Source organism: Thermobia domestica, chromosome 5 (genome assembly GCF_964235325.1).
Source record: "Thermobia domestica chromosome 5, izTheDome1.hap1.1, whole genome shotgun sequence".
Classification (NCBI taxonomy): Eukaryota; Metazoa; Arthropoda; class Insecta; order Zygentoma; family Lepismatidae; genus Thermobia; species Thermobia domestica.
In genome coordinates this window covers 238155235-238177104 of record NC_137458.1, presented here as the reverse complement: position 1 = coordinate 238177104, position 21870 = coordinate 238155235, and the positions used below count along the sequence as shown (strand labels likewise).

Genomic DNA, 21870 nt, shown 5'->3' with positions numbered 1-21870 from the left:
CTTATAGGCAATGAGATGTACTGAATTGTCAATTATGCAAAGATTGGACCAATAAATTTCTTATGTTTTACGTCTGCTTTACTGAATTAATAAATTCAATCTGTTTAACAAATTACAGTGTAACAACTAAGTTTTTGCTATAGTTATAACAAAATAAAGAAACTCGACTTTAGTAAGTAATAACATAGAAAATACTTAGAAACTAAATAAATTACACATTTACCGAATTTGCCATTCTGTAGAAGTAATTGTATGATTACGAAGGTTGTAGAATAATCAAAGTAACTAAACTTAATAAACTTATCGGTCAAATTATTTACTAAATACGCCGTTGAAAGAATAGTATCCATAAAATAAGGAATAACACTTCGTAAAATACTTAAGTAACTAATTCCTGATTTTTAGAAGTGTTCACTAAATGGTGTTTAACATTAACAATAATACTTTGTGAAAGTATTTATTGAAATAGTATATTTAAAATATTATGTTAATGTGATATATAACGTTAAGCTATATAGTAACTCATTGAAGGTAATATTTATACTTTAAATTATTCAGTATAGAACAGCAATTAACCTCTACCATATTTGGAGCACTATAAAACGACGCAAATTTTACCGTCATTCTCAGAATAAACCGTAAAATCAGAGTCGGAATCATCACACAATTCTTTAATATTAACATCACTATCACTCGTTTCTTCATTTTCTTCTATGCCACTTATTTCTTCTGTATGCTATCTCAATGTCTCTGGTGTTTTGTTCTGTTCCATGCCAACAGCTGGTGACTTCTTCCTTCATAACCCTAGTCGTGAGTGTTGCATACGTGAAACTTCAGGCAATTTCTTATTTAAAAGCTTCCAGTTATATGAAGGATATATTAGTTTCCTTGTCCTCTCCGATGATAAGCAATTTCTTGTTTTACTATGGATCCAACTAAATGCAGAGAAAGTTCTTTCTGTGGCAGCAGATATAACCGCAAGCACTAAAGATTATAATGGCGACATCAGCTAATTCGGTGATGCATCGAAACCCTCTCCACCAAAGTAGTGAGCTCATTTCTTCGAATCCGTCCCACAGAAACTCCCTTGCCCATATTCCTTCCTTGTCTCTATAGTCAGTCAAATGTGTTCTCAGAAAAACAGAATTCAATCCTATTTGTTTTCCAACTTCACAAACGAAGTTTACTCCATCAAGCAATTCTTCAGCAGTCAATTTGCAGCCCTGAAAAGTGGGGTTGAGGAGATATGCAACCAAATGAATTAGACCCAAGCCGAATTCACTTCTTTGTTTAAATTTTGCCACTATTAATTGCTCTTCTGTTTTCTAAAGAATTGACGATAGTAACTGTTCTGTCAGAGTTAGATGAAGGCTGTGGAATTTGAGTGCACAGTGTCTATCTGAGGCACATTTGACTCGAACCAATTAATCAAATCCACTATGGGTTTCAAAATGGCTACAAGTTTTTCAATACGAACCCAGAATACTTAATCAAGAAGTATTTTCTTGATTTCTGAAGGTAATGACGATTCCTTGCTCTCAGCGAGCATCTGAAGCACAGTTTTATTCACAGGAAAACTTGGGAGACAGTGTACGTGGTTTCCCCGTCTTGTTTTACCAGGCAACTTTAACGAAATTGTATCGTGTGCGTGAGTTTTTTTCGGGATTCTCCCGTGTCCTCCCACTTTTTTCATTCCAACATTTCAATCATTTCTCATCATCACAGTCTTCTTTAGCCTAGCCGACATAATCGTGGGACGTAAAACTTATTGTTTTGTTGAATTTAAACTAATTTGTAACCCTTTTTTCCCTTGAGATTTGTGTAAATAATGCTTGCAAGTGATGACTATGTTTGATTGTTTTAACATCAATTACACTTCCAGCATTTTAGTGTAAAATATCTGTAGTGTAATATTTGAAGCGATTTCAGAAAACTTCACCAATATGGTTAACAATTGTTAAGACTTCATAATAAGTGAGTTTGTGTAAAATACCCATTTTTATTTATCTACACACTGGGGATTTATCCGACCCACATCTCTAACCTTCACTGTCCCAAACACACTACCGAAGCCGAAAGTGGTTTAAATTTGCTACTGCTTCCGGTTTTAAAATGATCTTCACAGAGCAAAAATAGTAAGAGATATCGAAATGTGTTTTTCTGCAATGAATTCAGTGTCCCAAGAATAGGTTCCATCTCCCCCTTTACTCCTCTGTTCAATCAGGAAGTGGTTAAATTATTTCCGGTTTCAATATTTATTTCCATAGAGGAATAAGCGATTTCCTGCAAACGATTCAGGCTGTCAAGGGAACATACTATCATAACCCGCAACAATCTACCAAAACCGGAAGTGATTGATATTTACTGCTACTTCCGGTTTCAATACTAATTTCCATATAGCGAAAACGATAAGAGACATCGAGATAAGGTTTTTTGCAATTGATTTAGTTTTCCAAGAATAGGTTTCACCTTCTCTAGAAAAACCTATTCATACCGGAAGTTGTTCAAATTGATCATTTCCGGTTTCAGCATTTATTGCAGTAGAACAAAATTGGTAATACGTAGCCATAAGTTGTTTTCTGCAATGTATTCAAGGTGTCTAGAGAATATGCCATCAGAACCCTTAGCACCTTACAAAATCCAGAAGTCCAGAAGTGGTTGAAATTTACTAATACTTCCAGTTTCAATACTGATTTCCTTAGAGGAAAGACCGTAAAATATATCAAAATGCAATTTTTTGCAATCAATTCAGCTTCCCAGGAGTAGGTTCTGTCTCTTTCCTTAATATATATGAAAACTGGAAGTGGTTCAAATTAACGATTTCTAGTTTTAACCTATATCACCATAGAACAGAAACCGTAAGGTATAGCGAGTAATGACTTTCTGATATGGATTCTGCGTTCGAGGAACAGGTTCTATCTTTGATCTTATTATAGCACGGCCAACAAGAGATGGTCTCTGACGTTTCTTACCACATGCGGTGGGACATTGCAGCCCCTACTTTGATACCAGTGTTACTAACCACGATCACTCTGTCTTATAACATTAATTAAATTGCCACTACAGTTGCACCGAAAAAAGCTTGACACGCAAGTAGTGGCAATGTCACTGCGAGCTGTCAGAGACGTTCTCTTACTGGACGCACTATAATCTATTGCAACCAGTAAGTATAGGTGTACTACTTCAAGTTTTGAGTATTGAATTGTCATAGTTTGGAAGTGTGCTGTAGTTTCACACTGTGAAACAAAACTCATTTTTTAGTCATTGGAGTCAAGATTACAGTTGAATTTTTACTTCTTACAGTCAAGGTGGTTTCTCAAGGCATAAGGATCAAAAATGGCTAATTCTGCTGCTTGTGATGAATCAACTTACTTGTTTCTGGAAGAGATTCCTTCTGGTTCGGCAATCGAAGCAAATGAACCGTGGAAGAATGGTAAGTATAGCTTTCAAGACTTGGTATTTACGAAGAAAAATCTCTACGAAAATGACATGATCTATAAATCACAGGAGTGTGTTTTCTGTGATCAGTGGGGGTAATATATTAGGTTGGTACATACGTCTGGCGGGAAATCACCTTTGCAGCACAGTTAATGGATGAACCGAATTCACGGATAGGACATCACGTACTCTGTACGTATTCAGAAAATAGATGTGAGTGTCCTGTCCAGTCAGTCAGAAGTTTTTTAGTTTGACGTCCTACGGTTTTGCCCTCTAAGCTAAAGGAGACGAATGGTTCATGAAAGTGAAAGATTATGGAATTAAATTATTTTGTGCTCTCTTACTAGAGCCTCTCTATTTCAAGTGTGCCCTCGGAAAATATGGGAAACATACTTCGGTCCCGACCTCCGCCACGCTCTTACGGAGGAAGCCTTCCTGTACTTAAGGGAAAGAAGTGAGTGACATCGACTGTATTGCCAATTTGTCATACAGTCGTTTGATCTTGACAAGTGAAGATCGTACGCTACTTAAAATGGCTAACAAGACAGTTCACAGCGAAGTCAGTGAAATAATTCATTGTGGCAGTGCTTCCGCATCCAACAATTAAAGATCTCGACCATAACAACTTGTCCCTCCTCTTTCGAGGTAAGTGCGAGAAAACACACATCGACAGCAGCATCAGCAGGGGCACACTTAAACTAGAAAGGTTCTAGCCACGAAACTAGCAGGGAAGGTTAGGAGGCAGTGTGTTGTTGAACGTGGTCTTGTGAAAGTGGACCATGGTGAACTCAGTTGCTAGTTCGAACAGATATTCTACAGATCCAGCCGCAAGAAGCATCAACAGTGCATTTGGGCTAGACGTGATGAATGAATGCAACATAAACCGTTGTTTGTGAACTTCGATACATGTTATACAACATTGATAAATAATCTCCAGAGCGTGCGACCGTCATTTTGTTCTGATGAGTTTCTCAAGAGCGCCGTGGCAGCAGTCTCTCGAAAAAGTGTTCCTGCAATTGCAGACAGCTAGGCATACAACATATAAATGTTGTTCGGTGGTTCCGCGCAACTGCTAAGGTGAAAAAGTTGAAATCGTGGGTGCCACGTGAGTTGACACGTGCCAGTAGGTGTGCAGTTCTCTGATTTGCATCTTTCTCTGTCGAAACGAAACCATTATTGTGAATCATTACAGTGCTGAATTCCATGAAATGTACCGCAAGTATAGGAGCCTAGAACCTTTATGTTACACAATACTACACTACCATGTGTCACTCTAAAGCGGTGCAGACACTCCATGAGTTGCAACATGAAATCCTTCCTTACCTACCGTACTTTCCTAATGTCTCTCCCACTGACTAGAGACTATTCCGGTATCTCGATCGCTTCTTGGAAGGGAAGAACTTCCCTGATGAGCGGAATGAGTGGTTGAAGACTATTTCGCATCGCAAACTCCAGACTTATTTTCGTCATAAAACTTAATCGTTGGCTGAGCAATGGCATAAGTATGTAGCTGCAGCTGGAGATTACTTTGACTAACCAGGAATTGCAGTTGGGTCATTCCATACCAAACCACCCGTAAATTGTGGAAATGAACACTTGTTCGGAAATTTTTCTTGTCTTGGTCGTCAAAGTTTGAGGAAGTTGCTGGTAAATATTATTATAGTGCCTGCTTGTGAGTACAGCGTTGAGGGAAAACGATTTGACGTTTTGTTTCCAGATCGTATCGATACACCCGTCTCATCCCCAGTGATTATGTTTCCATGTAGTTTTCATCAGATTTAACTAGAGATGAAAGGGCTCAGGGGGGAAAAAACTACTTTTTTTACTTGTGAAATTTTAGACTTTTTTCAACATATCGATTTTAAGGAAGAAACAATAGTAGTTCTGTCTTTCTTTTCCCATTATAACACAAAAAGGTATTTAATTACTGTATTGTGGTAAAGAAAAACGCAATAGTAGTAATTCAAGATCAAAGAAAATCGGTTACTCGATAGGAAAGACTGAAGGCAAATCAGTGGACGCAGTGGGCATTCTGGTTCCAGCGAATTGTTTGTAGAACTATTATGAGTAATTTTCAACAACAAAACTGTTTTAGTAAAAGGTTAATAGTGTTAGAAAATGTAATAGTTTCACGGAACAACACTACAATCGTTTACAACCTATGATAAACTAAAACTTCAGTTAGCAACGTTCAGTAGCTAACGACGCATTTTCTGTAGATTAGGCAGAACAAGTATGTCTATTTATATACATAGCATTCATTGAGAGCGTTTAAATTTGAGGGAGAAGCAGTTAGAAACGCAGTATCGAAGTTTCCTATTTCAAACATGTTGAGACGATATGACAATAAGAAAATGGATGGTTCCGTGAATGATGAAATTTTACTACTGCCATTAATAGCTTTAATTTTATAAAACGAACTTTAGATATTTTATTACATTTTAATATAGGATATCTATAGGTTAGAATATCTGAAGCGTACAATAGTATTGCCCAACAAATAACGAAATACAAGTGAAATTTTATATCAGAAATAAGTTTAAGTATCTGTTTCTTCATTTTTTTTCTTACCTGCCAATTTCACTTTAGGCAACCCGTATCAGAATAAAGTAATAAGTGAAGAGTATCAGAATAAAGTAATAAGTAAAATAAAATTGAAGAGTGTGGCTCAGTGGTCGAGTATTCATTTGTGGTGCAAGGGACCTGATTCGATCGCAGGTTGTGTAAGTTTGTGGTGTTCAGCATGGAGTCCATGGGTTTTCTCAAAGTTCTCGTTCCGCCATAATCATTAACTTTCATTAATCCCTCAATACCTACCTACCTACGTGGTAGTGACTTCCCCTTCTTCACGTGTTTTCGACATCACTACATCATAGTGACTTTTGCAGTTCAATGTCTAAAACCACGTAACTTCTAACTTATTTAACGTACTCTGGTCAGAGTTTTTCATCTTAATCCTAGAACGCATATGGGGGGTCTGACAGACCCCATAGCGATAATTAATATGCCTTGTGGTATAATAAATCTGTATCAAATCTTCATCTTTCGTGACATCTAATATCTAAATGTGCTTTTGCATCTTACGTAATTTTAGCCTTCTACAAACAACAATTTCTGAGATTCCTGTTATTTTTTGTCAGTACTCTAAGTTTCCATACCTGGGTTCTATCAGACCCCAACAAAAAATAATTATGTGTTTGTAATGCTATACATGAACGTTGTCAGATAAATATATTTTATTGTCATATAAATCTAGACTTAAGTTTTTACAGGTGTTTCATAAATTTAATTATTCTATTAACTTCAGTTTAGATCATAATATTCATCTATCGAACGAAAATTCATCTATCTATTTGACTATAAAGAGAACTCATTGTAACGGTATTTGTTTTGTGATTTTCTCTGTGTAGACCTTTCGCTGTAAGTTTCCCAGATTGTGAATGTATTTATGAATCTTCTTGCTAATAATAATCCTCTTTTATTCATAATTTTGATATCATAGAGAAAGTACTTCTTCGTGGCAAGTTAGTGTTATATTATTACGTGTGATTGTAATTTGGTGTTAGTTTCAAGATATGCCGACTACCCAGTGAAAATGAGTTCAAGAGAAAGGAACACCGAAGGTTCAGAGTCCAGAAGATAGTAACTTCAGAGAAGTTGTGTGTCTGAGTAGCTTGCAGAAGAAGGAGTCCTGAGGAAGGTCCTGAAGATAGTCATGAGGAGAGTGATGCAGAAGAATACTTCGAAAATGCACAGAATATGTGATCCGTAAATAGTTCAGTTGAAACCGAATTTTCTGGTGGCAACGAAACTTGCCTTGTGATTCAGAAGCCGGTGCATCAAACATTTTAACCGGAAGAGATGGTACAGTATGATTTTCTACTCCCAATCATATTACTCAGACTTGTCTTCACAATATGCTTCACACACACACACACACACACACACACACACACACAGAGAGAGAGAGAGAGAGAGAGACTAGCACGCGGCCGCAAAACAACTCCACATGACGCGTGGTGTATTTTATTACGCAAGATATGTTTGATGAAATTTTATATTGCACAAATCTTGAAAGTAAAAGCATAGCTTCAGAAAAAAAAAAAAAAATTGCAAAATGTTACTCCTACGAAGCTAAATGTAAATAGCAGGGTTGGCAAAAACCATGGTTTTTATTGAAAAAACAAAAAAAAAACTTTTATTGGTTTAAACCTTTTTTTTAACCAGGTTTTTTTCTTTTAAATAATTTGCTCTATGTATTTATATCACATATGTACAGAAATAAGTTTTTCACCTTGGTGCTATTATGCAACAGCCGGGTTATGCTGGAAGGGGTCACATAAGCTTAAAGCGGAGTCCAAACCACTTCTTGACTTCCGAAACAAATTGTCCTCTATTTGAACTCGAAACCGCGACTAATTGGTCACAAGTGCGATATGTCTGCCGACTCACTCTCAAAGGACTCCTGATACGTTGTATTGATCTTTACATACTTATAATACAGGGTGTTTCAAAACAACACCGACAACGTTTGAGAGGTGATTCCTGACACCAAGATAAGACAGAAAGTATAGACCAACTTGGGTGTACAAATGCTTCCTTTCGGAGTTATAGGCTGCCGAAAACATGAAAAACTAAATTTTAGAGGTCCATAGCTCCAATACTATAGGACCTACAGTAGTCGGGTCAAGACTTCACTTAGGAACTAGTGTATGCCCTATCCAAATGTGCGACTTGTAGAATCCTGCGGCACTTTCGCAACTATTTTTCTAGAAGTAGTTGGCGAGTACTACAGATTATATGCCAGTAACCAAACTCCCTCCATAAAAATTGTTGCCTGAGTACCTTAGGATTCTGGAAGTTGGATATTTGGATAGAACTAATACTAGTTCCTAAGTGAAGTCTTGAACCAACTACTGTACGTTCCATTGTTTTGAAGCTATGGATCTCTAAAGTTTAATTTTTCATGTTTTCGGCAGCCTATCCGAAAGGAAGCATTTGTGCACCCAAGTTGGTCTATACTTTTTATCTTAGTGTCAGGAATTACTTCCCAACGTTTCGGTGTTATTTTGAAACACCCTGTATAATTGTCTAATTGTCAAGAGTCATTTGAGAAGGACAAAAAGATAAACAGTTGCACACGTGAAACCATTATACATAATTACAGATGGACAATTTCAAAACACTTCAGAGTATAGAAGAACTAATTAAGTCCATGTTAGTTCATTACGACTTTTGCTAGTCCAAGTTAAAGAAATACGACTTAATTTGCATAGCACTAAGAAAAGTGAATAAAGATAAGAATTATTTGAGTCCACTTTGGCTCTGACCCATTTATACATAAATAGATACCAAAGATGCTTATGATTTCAGTAAATGACCCCCCCCCCTCCTCCAAAAAAATAGGTATATCCATGATTTTTATCAATAGTAAACATTATTAAAACGAAACAATATTTAGAATTTTTTTTTGATTGCAATTGCATAACAATCATAATAAACTATAAAAAAAAATCACAAAAGAAACATTCATAAACTTATTAAAAAAAGGTTTTTTTTTTTTAAACAGTTTCTATTCATTTTTAATATCTGTTCTAATTGTTTAAATTAAACATTAGATAAAACATACACTAACTATATTTATCTTCAGAATTGTACTAATTTGGCGAATTGTACAATTATTTTGATGTCATTTTAATTGTTATACATTTTTAAATAATATTGAAGCCAATAATGGACAAGTACAATGTAAAAATTAGAAGTTGCTTTTGTAGTATATTCTCTAAGTAATGAATGGGGAATTTAGGTCTGAATATAATACGAATAATATGCGGAAGTGACACGGGATAACTCACAAATGTGTGTTCATCAAGATTTTACGAACACTTTCGTTTTTTTGGTTGAAAAAACCAGCTGGTTTAAACTAAGGTTTAAACCATGATTTAAACCATCTTGGTTTAAACCAGCCAACCCTGGTAAATAGTTAGATGAATTCTATACTTCTTACATTAAAAATACCGAATATTTTTGTTGTCAAAATGAGTGTGAATATGTCAAAATAACATTAGTACTACTACCTCATAATGCCTTTATATTGTAGAGATCGAAACATGCAATTACAATTGCTTCCGACTGAGATACAGGGATGGGGTATAGTAGACCCCATCTATATAAAAGTTTATAAAGTTTTTCGAGTGTGAGTTCTAGGGTTAAAGATGCTTAAGGGTACATAAAAAGAAAAAAGAATCTAGAATTTAAAAGTAAACATATAGTAGACACTCCAGTGTATCTCATCAATTAAGTTATTCTATCTCTGTTACAGCTGATTCATTCGCTTTTGTTTTGTGTGTGTGTTGTGGGACGGAGATACAATGGCCAGAATTGTATATTTCTCCCTTTTGTTTGACTACGATCATAAAATCCAAAAATGTGCGGGAGGTTTGTTTAGTGAGGCGTCTTAAGTTAACATCATGGATTTCTTTGCTCTAATAACTTATGTGAGTTTGTGAAACTAATGAAGACATTTAATATTGCACTGTTAAAAATAATTAATTTGCTAAACTCAGTGGTTGCAGCACTCTTAAATTCAGTGAGAGACAAAATGGTATTAAATAGGGTTTAAGTACTAATAACAAAATAATTTCATTTTTAGCACGAATAAAGAAAATGATCTAAATATGACATTTTCAGAACAATGAAGAGAAGTTACTAGAAGAGGATATTCATGGTCAGGCCACAATTACCAAATCGTTAATAGCATATGTGAATAAAGCGAAAATATTGGGTTGGTTCGGTTGAAATATTCGATTTTACGTCTGACAGGAAACCACTCTGCGTAATGGATGGACCGACATCGCGCATATGACATCACAAACTACTCAACTGTACAAAAAAACATACTGGGATGCCATCTAGTTAGAAGAAACTGTGTTGTTGAACATGGTCGTTTAAAAGTGCACCATTGAGAATACACAATTGCAAGTGATTTTCTATTATAGGTTCAAATTGGGGCATTCTGCACATCTACCCTTAAATAAACAGCAGTAGTGTATTTAGACTAGAAATGTTAAATGAAGACACCATACGCCGTTAATTTGTGAAATTTCTTGGCGGTAATAAAACATTGTAGTCTCGCTCTTCATTATATGGAAGCCCAAAAAAATTGTGGAAGCCAAATTTTTATGATAATTACTTCTTCTGCCGTTATGGAAAAATTACCACGTTAGACAGTAATTAACAGAAAATGAAAAAAGGCAAAATATTCAGTGTGAGAATGAAATAAGAGTAAAGTTTGCAATAAGTACGGAACATTGTAAATTATAAAGTGTAAGGTATAAGTTACAAGTTTTGTATATTGTACTTTTCTTTTTCATCCTAAAAGTATTAAAATCGTTGAAATGTCATACATCATCTTGGAAATGCTTAATTTAATAATATATTGCACTGAAGGAAAAAAGAAGTAACATTTTTTTAAAAATACTTTTTATGTTTAATTTAACGTACTACGATCATGCTCCGAGACTAAGGAAGACGATGATAATAATAAAGAATGAAATACTGGGGTGAAAAAACCATGGGAAAACGATATAATCCCGAGGAAATCCACCCTTGCGATGTTTGCCCAACACAAAATCCACTTGGTGCGAGCTGAAATCGAGCTAAGAACCCCACGCACCAGAGGTTAGCACTCCATCTCTAACGTACCTTCAAAGGAGATAACGAATGAGGATAATGTGATTCCGAATTTAAAAATAATAATGCAATTACCGGATTGAATTACGTTTTAAAGACATTGAATTGAAATCGTCATGAAATTCATACATTTGAAACCCGTTATATCGCACCTCGAAAGATCTTGAAATCGCGGTTACAAACTTGTCCCTCGAAGTCTAATACAATTTCCAACTTCTTTTGTGTGTGCAGTCTAGTTCGAGCTCTCAGTATCTTTGAGTCCAAGAGTTGTTATACATGTGTATTAAGAATTCACTGTAATCTTAATCCTGGAAACCCGTCGCTTTGCTGTTTTTAAGAGTTTTAGTTTTGATTATGTTAGCCCCGGTATCAGTTGAGATTAAGCGGGTTAATTTGTTGCATCTTCCCGCCATAAATGCTCTCATCAAATTCGTCAGACTAAATTGAACCCTTTCATTCTAGTTTTGGAAGTTATTTGCCTTATTGTTTCTTAAAAGTCATTTGCTTGGTCAGATTTCACTTTTAATTAGAATAAATTGAGTGAGTTTTCGATGAAGTCTTAGAACGTAAACGTAGTATGCTTTATTCCAATTCATTACTTAATGTAATTATGAAAATTTCTTTTAACTGTTATATACTATGAAGTTTTATTACATCGCGGTAAGGTTATAACGCGAGTGTAAAACATGTCTTGCAACACCAGCGTTATAATATGTTTCTACTACTGTATATTAATTTCCCTATCGTTGGTTTATGACTTCATCTCACTGTTCAAAGTAAATAACAGCATATTTTCTGTTAAGAAAAAAAAAAAATATTTTTATCAGCTTGAATTCTCGAATTCTAAGTATTCTTCTTCTTCGGTCCTCTTTGAATTCCACTTTCTCCTTCCGTCTCTCTTCTGAAATTTGCTGTATACTATACTTGACCCTTGTCTATCCTCGTAAGGCTTTCTAGTTCGCTATCCTCCAAACTCAACAGTTCCTTGTCTTGCTTAGTTACTTCTAACTTCTTCGAGCATTTTTCTTTTTTCTGACTTCTTTCGCTATTATTTCCTCAATTATTTCTGGAGATCCTGAGATCCCTGTACGAGATGTCTTTCTTCTGAAATCTCAAAAGCATTTGCTTTGTTTCGTGGAGGCACATCTATTGTGTCCAGTTTTTATATATCTACTGGTTTTTGTACTTGTTGTTCCTCTATCACACTGACTAGTTCTGATTTTTTATAGTTATGTAATGCATTTTCTTTTGTCCTTAAGAAGTGGCACATTTGTTTGTAAAATGGTTCAAGCCCTGGCATCTGAAGCATTGCTTCTACCATGCTGAACATTAACCTTTAGCATGCGTTTTGGTACTTTGTTTTTTCATGTTTTTCCTCGTCTCTTCTGTCTAGAACTTCGTCAGGTTGAAGATAAGGAAGCTAGTACTTCGAACCTGATGACTTGGATGACATCTTGTGGGCTTTTGTTGCCTTTTTCACTTATCTATCTCTTGTGCAGTCTGTTGTTGTGGAAAACAAAAAAAAAAAAAAAAAAAAAAAAAGTATGCTCAACTCAGATTTCCACATCAACTACTTGCTGGAAAGTCAGATTACTTGCCCTCATCAGTTGTTCTCTTCCTTCTGAGTTCCCTCGTGGCTATATAGTTAGCGTACGCGTCTTCGACGCGAGAAACTCGGGTTCGATTCCCCGTGGGTTATCATATTGGTCGGATTCCATATTAAGCTATGCAACAAAGTGTGCAACTATTTGATGTTCCTGCTGCCTGATGTTACGGAGTTTGTACCGTCCTAATATTTTATTAGTCGTAACTCAATATGACACGACCATATCCTTCAGCTCTTTAAATGATTACTCAAATGGCGTCTCCAGAAAACATAAAAATGGCAAATCTTGATCACTCACAGAAAAGTTGTGAGTTTCTTTCAACCAGAAGAGCATTCGAAATACAAATTTGCTGAAATGCGTTTATATTATTTTGTATCTTGCTAAAACCAACATCAAAATGTTCAAGAGATTTAAGAATGCCATGTTATTACTAACTGAAGCGTATTTCGTCTCTGAACAGCGCCAAATATATTAAGGAACAAACTGTAAGTTCCTGTTTTACCAACTACTAAACAATGCCGAGGTTTCTGTCGTACTTTTTCTTATTGAATATCTCTTCTAACTGAGATGTTGTCCTCTCTAAACGCTTAGGTAACTAGTTTACACATCTGCTAGAATACACATACATTATTTCTTTTTCTAACATCTTGTCTGATTAATTTATTAACTTCTAACCAGTGGCGTGGTGTGACACTTCGACGATTGTTACCGGTTGTTGATACTACAAGTATCTTTAGTTTTTCAATATCAGAAAATCTATTACTTTTTATTGGTTCAGTGTATCAACCACTTCGAACTATAGGCATTGGCATCGATTTTTTAGGGGGGATCAAATCCCACTTCATTACTTTAATCTTTTTGAAAACTGTGGCTATTCAGGTTCTTCAGTTTTTTACTAAATATAATCGAAACCGTTTCTTAGTAATCTTAGGTATTCTTCAAAGTCATCTATTTTCTTTCTGCAGTTACTTAGATCATAAATTTTCTTTTGTAAGACATTGAACAAGACTTCTTATCTTGAGCCTATAACATAAAACAGTTCAAGTAAAACATTGAAGTCAAAGCTTTGAAGGGTTTGATAGAATTTTGCTCCACGAATTCTAGTTTGAGAATCCCGTTCACCGATATTTTCGTCTGTATTTGAAGTCCTAACAGCTCATCTTTAAAGCTATACAGCACATAATTTATCCTACTTCTATAGTTCCATCTTGTGTTTGAGACTGTTGGGATACTTTTGTTGACTACACAGTCCAAAGCATTTGTTCTTTTCGAAGACTTCGAGAAAAAAGAAGCAAGTCACGACATAGTTTTAAAAAAAATACACTTTTGTAGAGTCAACGGACTTTTCTAAAACTAAATTAAGCCTATGGGCATAACAATAAAAAATTTATACTTCTGTATATCTTTGTTTAACAAGAGGCTGCAGCTTCTTACGTCGTCAACTATAACCGAAACTATACCGAACCGAACCGTATGTTTGAGCAACAAGTTTTCCGTATTGAAAATTAAGCAGTCAAACACAATTTGGGACAGTCAAACTACGGTATAATGAAGACGATTGCACCCTTTTTCAACTCATCTAAGTGCAAATTCAACTCTAGGCTAGAGGCTATACCTGGAAATTTGCTGAATAGAAAGTATTCTATACTAAATTAAAAACAAAATATTTTCAACTTAATAAGCATAAATCCTAAATAATAATAAGTATTCAAATTAGAAGAAGCGCGGGAAACATCTCTAACTCTCTCTAATAATCATTACTACTCCCTCTTGCTCTTGAAACAGTTCACATATAGCACAATGTGTGTCATCGATGGGCATCTGTATATTTAATGACACACTTCAGAAACTGACAATATTTTTGCTCTTTCAGGCACGAGACAACTACCATATAATTTTTTCTAGTGTTCAGACAGAAATAAAATCTCAATAATAATAATAATAATAATAATAATAATAATAATAATAATAATAATAATAATAATAATAATAATAATAAATTCCCATAGCTCAAATTAACAGTGAATAAGAAACTTTATTTTCAATCAAAGTAAACTTATATTAAATTTGTTTGTTTCTCTGTTTGTATCGTATATTGTTAAAATTTAAAGGTAACGTATTAATATACAAAGCCATGCGAAAATGATATTTTAACATAGCACTTGGGAACAGACAGTCTCACAGTAACAAGTATTCAATGCGATTACTATGAAAAACCTTCTATTTTTATTTGTCTGAAATTATATACTGTTAAGACAATGAAATAACCTTACGGATACAGAAATTACAGCCAAATTTTCATCCTTGGAATGCGAAGCAAACGAAAAAGTATAGTTGAATCACACTGCCAGCTCGACCCTTTTAGCGAGAGAAGAGCGAGTAGAATAAACATGCTGATGATATTCGATATTCTCCTTGTTTTGACAGGGAACGTTCCTATTTTTCCTGATCCACTCAGCCGAACGGTAACATAAGAGCCATTCCGAAAGTCCAAATACGAGCGCGCAGGATGCTTCTGGCTGCACGCTGAAAGGTGCTATTGGAATGAATGACTGCTATCGGGGTTCTCGTTACCTCTGAAATCTGCGGTATCAACAACAGTATGTTCTTATTTGGCGCTGGCATTTTGCGTTCATTCACATTGTAAATGCAATGCGGCATAGGCCATCCGAACTTTTTTTTTAAAAAAAAAAAAAAAAAAAAAAAAAAAAAGGAAAATATGTAAACATCTTCCCATGTTGATGATTAAATTTAGAGACATGAAAAGAACGAAAAACAGTCATATTTTTAGCGTTACCGCCGGTAACAGCGGTAATATGCACTACACGTCCCTGCTTCTAACCATTCTCAACACTTTCTGTCTTATATAGTTATATAGTGCCTGGGCTATATCCTACGTAAGAACCTTACAATGATGGTTGATGAAGAAAGTGTTTGATAAATAGTCTGTTCATGTCTTCTGCATTGCAATTCAAATAACGTGAAAAGTGTAAAGTAATAGTCCGGCACACACTTTAAATATTAGTTGTACATGTTTTGATTTTAAAGAAGATTGCTGCAGAAATGTGTAAGTAAAATAAACTTACAACAGTGTATCACTTATAAAGAACAAGCGGAATATTTTTGTTTTTATAGTTCTTTGATCAGTTACTAGTAATATGCTAAGATACTGACAGTTAACACTCAACACCCATTTTAGTTCTAGTTTATTTTAAAATATTAATAATATTTTGCCATTCTTCCCCATTTATATTACATCCTTCATCGGACTGTGAGGTGTGTCATACAAGCCTGTTCCATCATTTCTTAGTAATTTAATGGTTTTAGATAATGGACTTCCGCTGCAAGTTTATTCAGATCATTTATGTGTATCGTACTATATGAGTCACATTTTACTATATGTGCTTATGTATTTTACTGTGTGAACTAAAGATTTAAGAAAATATTACTTTGTATGTGATTTTATTTTAAGTTCTGTTTAGTATTATTTGGCTGAAAAGTAATGTTCCTTAATGAAATCTGGCTGAAGATTAGTTACGTTTAATTGATTCAATTTTATTGAACACGAGGTGTGGCACAAAGAAAAAACGTACTGAATTTATATACAAACGAAAGCAGTTGAAATTGATTAGTGTTGTATTGAAGTACTATCCCTCCTCTTCGTCTGCTTAAAGTTCGTCTGCCCTTGGCAGTTCCGAGTGAACAGTCACTCCGTGAGCATTTGTAATCGCATTGTGTCTGAAAAGGCTAGTTTGAAAGTGGAAGCAAGAATTAAGTTTCTTGTGAAACTCAAAACGTCACCAACTTGAACATTCAGAATACTGACTGAATCATGTAATGATGCTTGTATGTCCAGACTAAAAGCATTACAGTGGCGTAACATTTTTGGAGGGGAGAGAAAGTGTTGAAGACAATGATCGTTTAGGCAGGCTGCGGTCTTCAGTTACTGACGCATCCAATACATCAACAGCTTACGGGAAGTGATCAAAAGTAACTGCAGGTTGAGTGTGCGTGCATTGGTTGAACTAGTTAACTTGGCTAGCGAGAATCTGTTCCGAAAATTATCTTAGAAGAATTAAAGATGAACATTTGTGCCAAGGTTATGCTGAACTATTTCTCCCAGGGACAAAGGTATGCCGTCAACAAATGGTGCATCGAAAGTAAACAAGACATGTTAGAAACTGTAATAACTTCGACGAAAAATAAATTTTTACCTATTCCTCGGAGACTAAGTGGCAATCTATGTAGTGGAAGTGCCCCGATTCCCACAAACCGACAAAAGCATGCTCAAAATTTAAGGCAATCCTGCGTGTGTTCTTTAACATTCGTGGAGTTGTAATGTTTGAATGAGCTGCTGCTGGAGAGCAGTCAATCAGCACTACTACAATGAGGTTTTGATCACACATTGCGAAAAGTTTGGATAAAGAGGCCTCATCTGTGGAAAAATGAATGAATTCTACACTGTCTGTGAGACAAGTTGTGGCGCGTAAAAGTATTACTGTCATAGAACATTCCCCCTACTCGATAGATCTGGCAACATGTTCTTTTTCCGAGACTGAAGCAGACTTCAAGGAACATATTTTGCTCAATTGAGGAAGTCAAGCTTGAAACTGCAGAAGTCCTACGTAAACTCACAGAAAATGACATCCAGTATTATTACCAACAGTGGCAGCAGCGTATGAAGATATGTAAATACCAATGGGGACTATTTTGAAGGTAATTACCATACCAGGCAGTAACGAGGTAAGTGGCAGAATATATAAGTCCAGTACTTTTTTTTGTCACACCTCCTATTTTCTACTTTTTATTATTATTTAAGTACGTCAATAATAAAATAATAATGTACTCATAGTTGAAAAGATACTAATAGCGTAGTTCTGATAACTAAGTCATTGGTTTCCTGCAAGATTGTTTCGATTTAAAATTTGTTAAAAAAACAGAAATTGTAAATTATTTCGAACCGTCTAGTATTATCTTTAAGTTCTAAATTTCAATTAGAACATTTAACAGCAGAGTTCAGTATCTTATATATCGCGTATCTTTATCTTACGAGAAATAAAATTATGCTAGAATTGCAACACAGTGAGTGTACTTTGTTATAATCAATAAGAGAAATAATTTCTTCGACTTGCTTACATAAATTTAAACTACGAAAACTCTTTACTATTCAGCTTGCATCGTGTTTTTATGTTTACTAATGTTGCTTTTATAAGTTTTTTTGTTAACATTTACTTTGCTAACATTAGGTGTTGAGGAGGGTATTAAGGAAGTCAAGAAAAAACTAGAAGGTTTAAGTACTGGAAATAGTGCTGGGGTATCGAAAAAGGATATTCGGATTGAAGGTTAGTACATATATTTCAGTATTTGGTTCTTTTAATGAACTCCTTGTTTAATGATTGATGATATTTCAAAACATGACACCATCGTGTAGAAGAGCATTCATCCTGCCAAAAAGTACAAGCTCTCATTGCATAAAGATGTCGTACTGCACAAAGATATGAATTAGATTACTAATGGAACGGTATCCCAACAAAGTACCTCTCTCTTTGATGCCTTAGTGACTAACGTGCGTGCCTTTACTGCACGGGGTCTCGGGTTGGATTCCAGGTGGGAGAACCTTGAAATTTCTACAAGATTATTCTATGTTAAAATTTACATATTGTTTGTATGTACTCATATATTATAAATTATAATAAAGTGAAAAACAGTACTTACTATGAATGAGTATGATTTGAATCATCATTATATTTCGGTATCAACTATCGTTGACATCATCTTCAGGGCAAGTAAATCAGAAGAAACACCCATTTTGTTACGATGATCAAATGTCTAATTCTTCCCATTAACTATTATCCATTCTGTATACACTAGCAGGTTCTTTAGCCTATATGTCTGCAAAATTCCGCAAACAAAATGAGGAATAACAATTAAATTTTATAAAATGTTAATTAGAGCACTACTGTTTCCGATCTTCAGTGGCATCGACAATATTGTTTCAGTGTTGCCGATGAGTTTAAAAAAGCTATACACTTAATTTTTTATCATCTTATTCCAATGTTTAATAATGTAATTCCAATGTTCATCCAGTTCCCATCGTCTTGGCTTAATTTTGGTTCCTTAGTTCTAATAAAATATGATTCGTAAATAGCTCATCAACCCCGAAAACTATGGATTCGGCACTAATATCGGTAATTTTTTTTTATTATTTGTATATATTTATCTCCCCTTCTCTAAGTTGCGGGCCTCAATTTGGATTTAAATGGCATCGGAAGTGTCACTGTTCATCTCAGCGAGTTAGAAAACTATGGATTCAACACTAATATAGGTCATTTTCGATAATTTTTAAATATCTCCCTCTCCCCTAAGTTACATCGTCAAAGTGAAATGATAAAAACCATCTCAGGCCCGAACCTCATCTATGTTGAAAATTTGATCGAGGTCGGTTGGGTGGTTCAAGACTTATGAAGTCACAAACATAGTAATTTTCATATATATATATATATATATATATATATACAGTACAACCCCTCAAATCCGAACTAATTGGGGCTGAAGCCTGTTCGGATTTCGGGGGGTTCGGATTACCCGGGAAATAATATTACGTACTTATTTCGTCACTGAATTGGCGGTAAAATAACGACTGAGGTTAGACAGGGTGGCCCAGTGGTCGAAAGGGCAGTGACCTTGACTGGCGGGTGTACACTCATGTCCAAAATGATTGTCGCATATCTATAACTGTCTTCTTGTAAGAATATAATTAGATAATGATTTTGAATAAGCATTAAGTCTAAAAATGTTAAAACCTTAAAAAAACTAAATTTGTGTGATTAAATCTTTTTTTTTTTTTTTTTTTTTCATTTTCCAGCTGTAGTTTTTTGTCCTGAGAACGTGTTCGGATTTGCCGGGTTTTCGGATTTCCGGGGTTCGGATTTGAGGGGTTGTACTGTATATATATATAAGTGTAGGATACACTAAATTAAATATTAAAAACCTGACCCATGAGAAGTATATAAATTTAGAAGAGAAACATAGAAACAAATGACCGATACGACCAGCTCAAACTTTACGTGCAACAGTGTGAAAAGAACGTAGTGTGCTAAGATGGGCGCAGAGTCAACAAATCCTAGGTTATTGAAGGTGTGTTGAAGGAAATTAAGGTGAGAGGAGTATGGAAACAGGATCATACGTAGGAAAGAGAAAAAAATATTACAGCAAGCTGAATAATGAATTACAAAGAGAAACCCACAAAACCAAGGAAGCATAGTATATAAGTAAATATAAAGTAATAGGAGAATTAGAAATAGGAGAGAATAATAAAGAAACTTATCGAGAAATTTAATAAATGGAAATGTATTAGAAAAAAATTAGGACAAATATTTCAGCAGAAAATGTGAAAAGAGCATATGATCTAGATGTTGAAGGTGCAAATCAAGCAAGTGAAGACGAAAAGTGGTTTGCAGTACTGAAGGACGAATTGAAACAAAGCCATTACGATCTGGAAAATAGAAAGCAACTAGAATACATAATATATCTATCTAATTAATTAAGATTTAGAGGGAAAAATTGTTTATTTTGATTATGCTGCGAAATATACGAAACAGCAAACTTACTATATGATTTTTGTATAGACCAAGATAATTCAGTCAAAATGGTGCGAGGAATGCAAAATAATTAGTTTAATAACATAGCATCGAAAATTGTAATGTGAATATTCAACAGGAGACGTGGAACATGGTAGAACAAATGAGGAAATTGAGGAGAAACAGTTCGGGTTAGAAACTGCATTGGAGTACTGACAGTAATCGTGAAAGATTGATTAAAAGTGAAAAGGAAGTATTGATTTACAAAAGTGCTTGGATCTAGTAAAGTAAGATATCTTGATGAGAGTGCTAAAAAGAAAAAAATCCTAGGTTGTAGTAGAATGATCGGGGGCTGGTAAGAAACAAACAAATGAACCAGCGAGTAAGAATTAGTGTAGAAGAAATATCAGTGGCAACTGAACTTCAAAGAGGGTTTGACTGAAATGTTGGTTTTCTCGCATATATTGAGGACGCATTGGTTCTGCTAATAAGTTGAAGTTTTAAAACAAATTAGCAAACCCCAATTTACAGAACTTATTTTCCTCGCAACTTATTAGAGAGAATAATATGGAGAAAACTTCAGTAACCTTACATATTTCTAAATGTCTCAAGATGGTCATACCATGTTAAGAAAAAGAAAGAAAGAAACACTTGCTGAAAGAAAAGCACATAAAATGTCATACTCCACACTCGCATATGTTCACTGCACAAAAATAGTTCAGGAATTTTAAGTTTCAATAATTTCTTGAAATGAGAACTAGGACAACATTATCTTTTCAGGAATTTAATGTAATTACTCTGATAACAAATATGTATGAGAAGAGATATCCTAACTTTCTCTGATACCTTTAAACTTCCTTTCATAAATTAAATATACCTTTAGGTAGAAGCTCCGTCAAGAGAAATATATCAAATTGTATGTTAGCAAATTTAACGCCATGCCAATATTCGTAATCGACGAAAGCCAGGAATTATTGTAACTTAACAAAAGTATTTTAGTCAAATAAGATAGATTTGTTTTTTGTTTTACTTTTAAATTATAGAATTTTAATTTAAATTCACTCACACAACGTGCAGTGTACACCAAGACCTATTTCACTACTTAAAAATTGAAAAACAGCTTACTTACCAATTCTCGAAGCTCACTTACTTCAACACAGTGGAGATCGTATTGTACCATTTGACTGACTAAACATTCAGCATTCATTCATTATAAGTTTTATTGCAATAATTTACTAGTTTAATTTTTACCGTCCACCTTTTATGCAACTCTTATTTAATCACTATTTAACATCCCCTTTTAATACAACAGTTTAAATTACTATTTAACGTCCATATTTAATGCAAACCTTTAAATCGCTAATTAACGTTTCCGGCCATCTTTCCACATAATTTCCTGGTACCCCAAATGTATTCCGACTGTTAGTGTTTATTTAAACATGTTTACTCAAGCAAACGACGAATGCTTATAATAGAGCAAGTAGAAGTGACCATCCTTCACATGGAAAAAATAAAGTTCAAATGAATATAAATGATACTTTAAATTTTGTAAA

General features: G+C 34.7%; 1 protein-coding gene across 3 annotated transcripts in view; it reads left to right on the top strand.

The window, feature by feature from the left end:
• Positions 1–21870, top strand: part of LOC145686475 (uncharacterized) — a 134857-nt gene that overhangs the window by 9002 nt on the left and 103985 nt on the right. For 2 of the 3 annotated variants that reach the window (XM_081759821.1, XM_081759819.1), the window contains exons 2-3: positions 3304–3433; positions 17984–18079. In XM_081759821.1, the coding sequence (XP_081615947.1) occupies positions 3337–3433; positions 17984–18079 (193 nt within the window). In that variant the 5' untranslated portion in view covers positions 3304–3336. The remainder of the gene's footprint in view (positions 1–3303; positions 3434–17983; positions 18080–21870) is intronic. The other variant, XM_081759820.1, reaches the window with a different exon arrangement.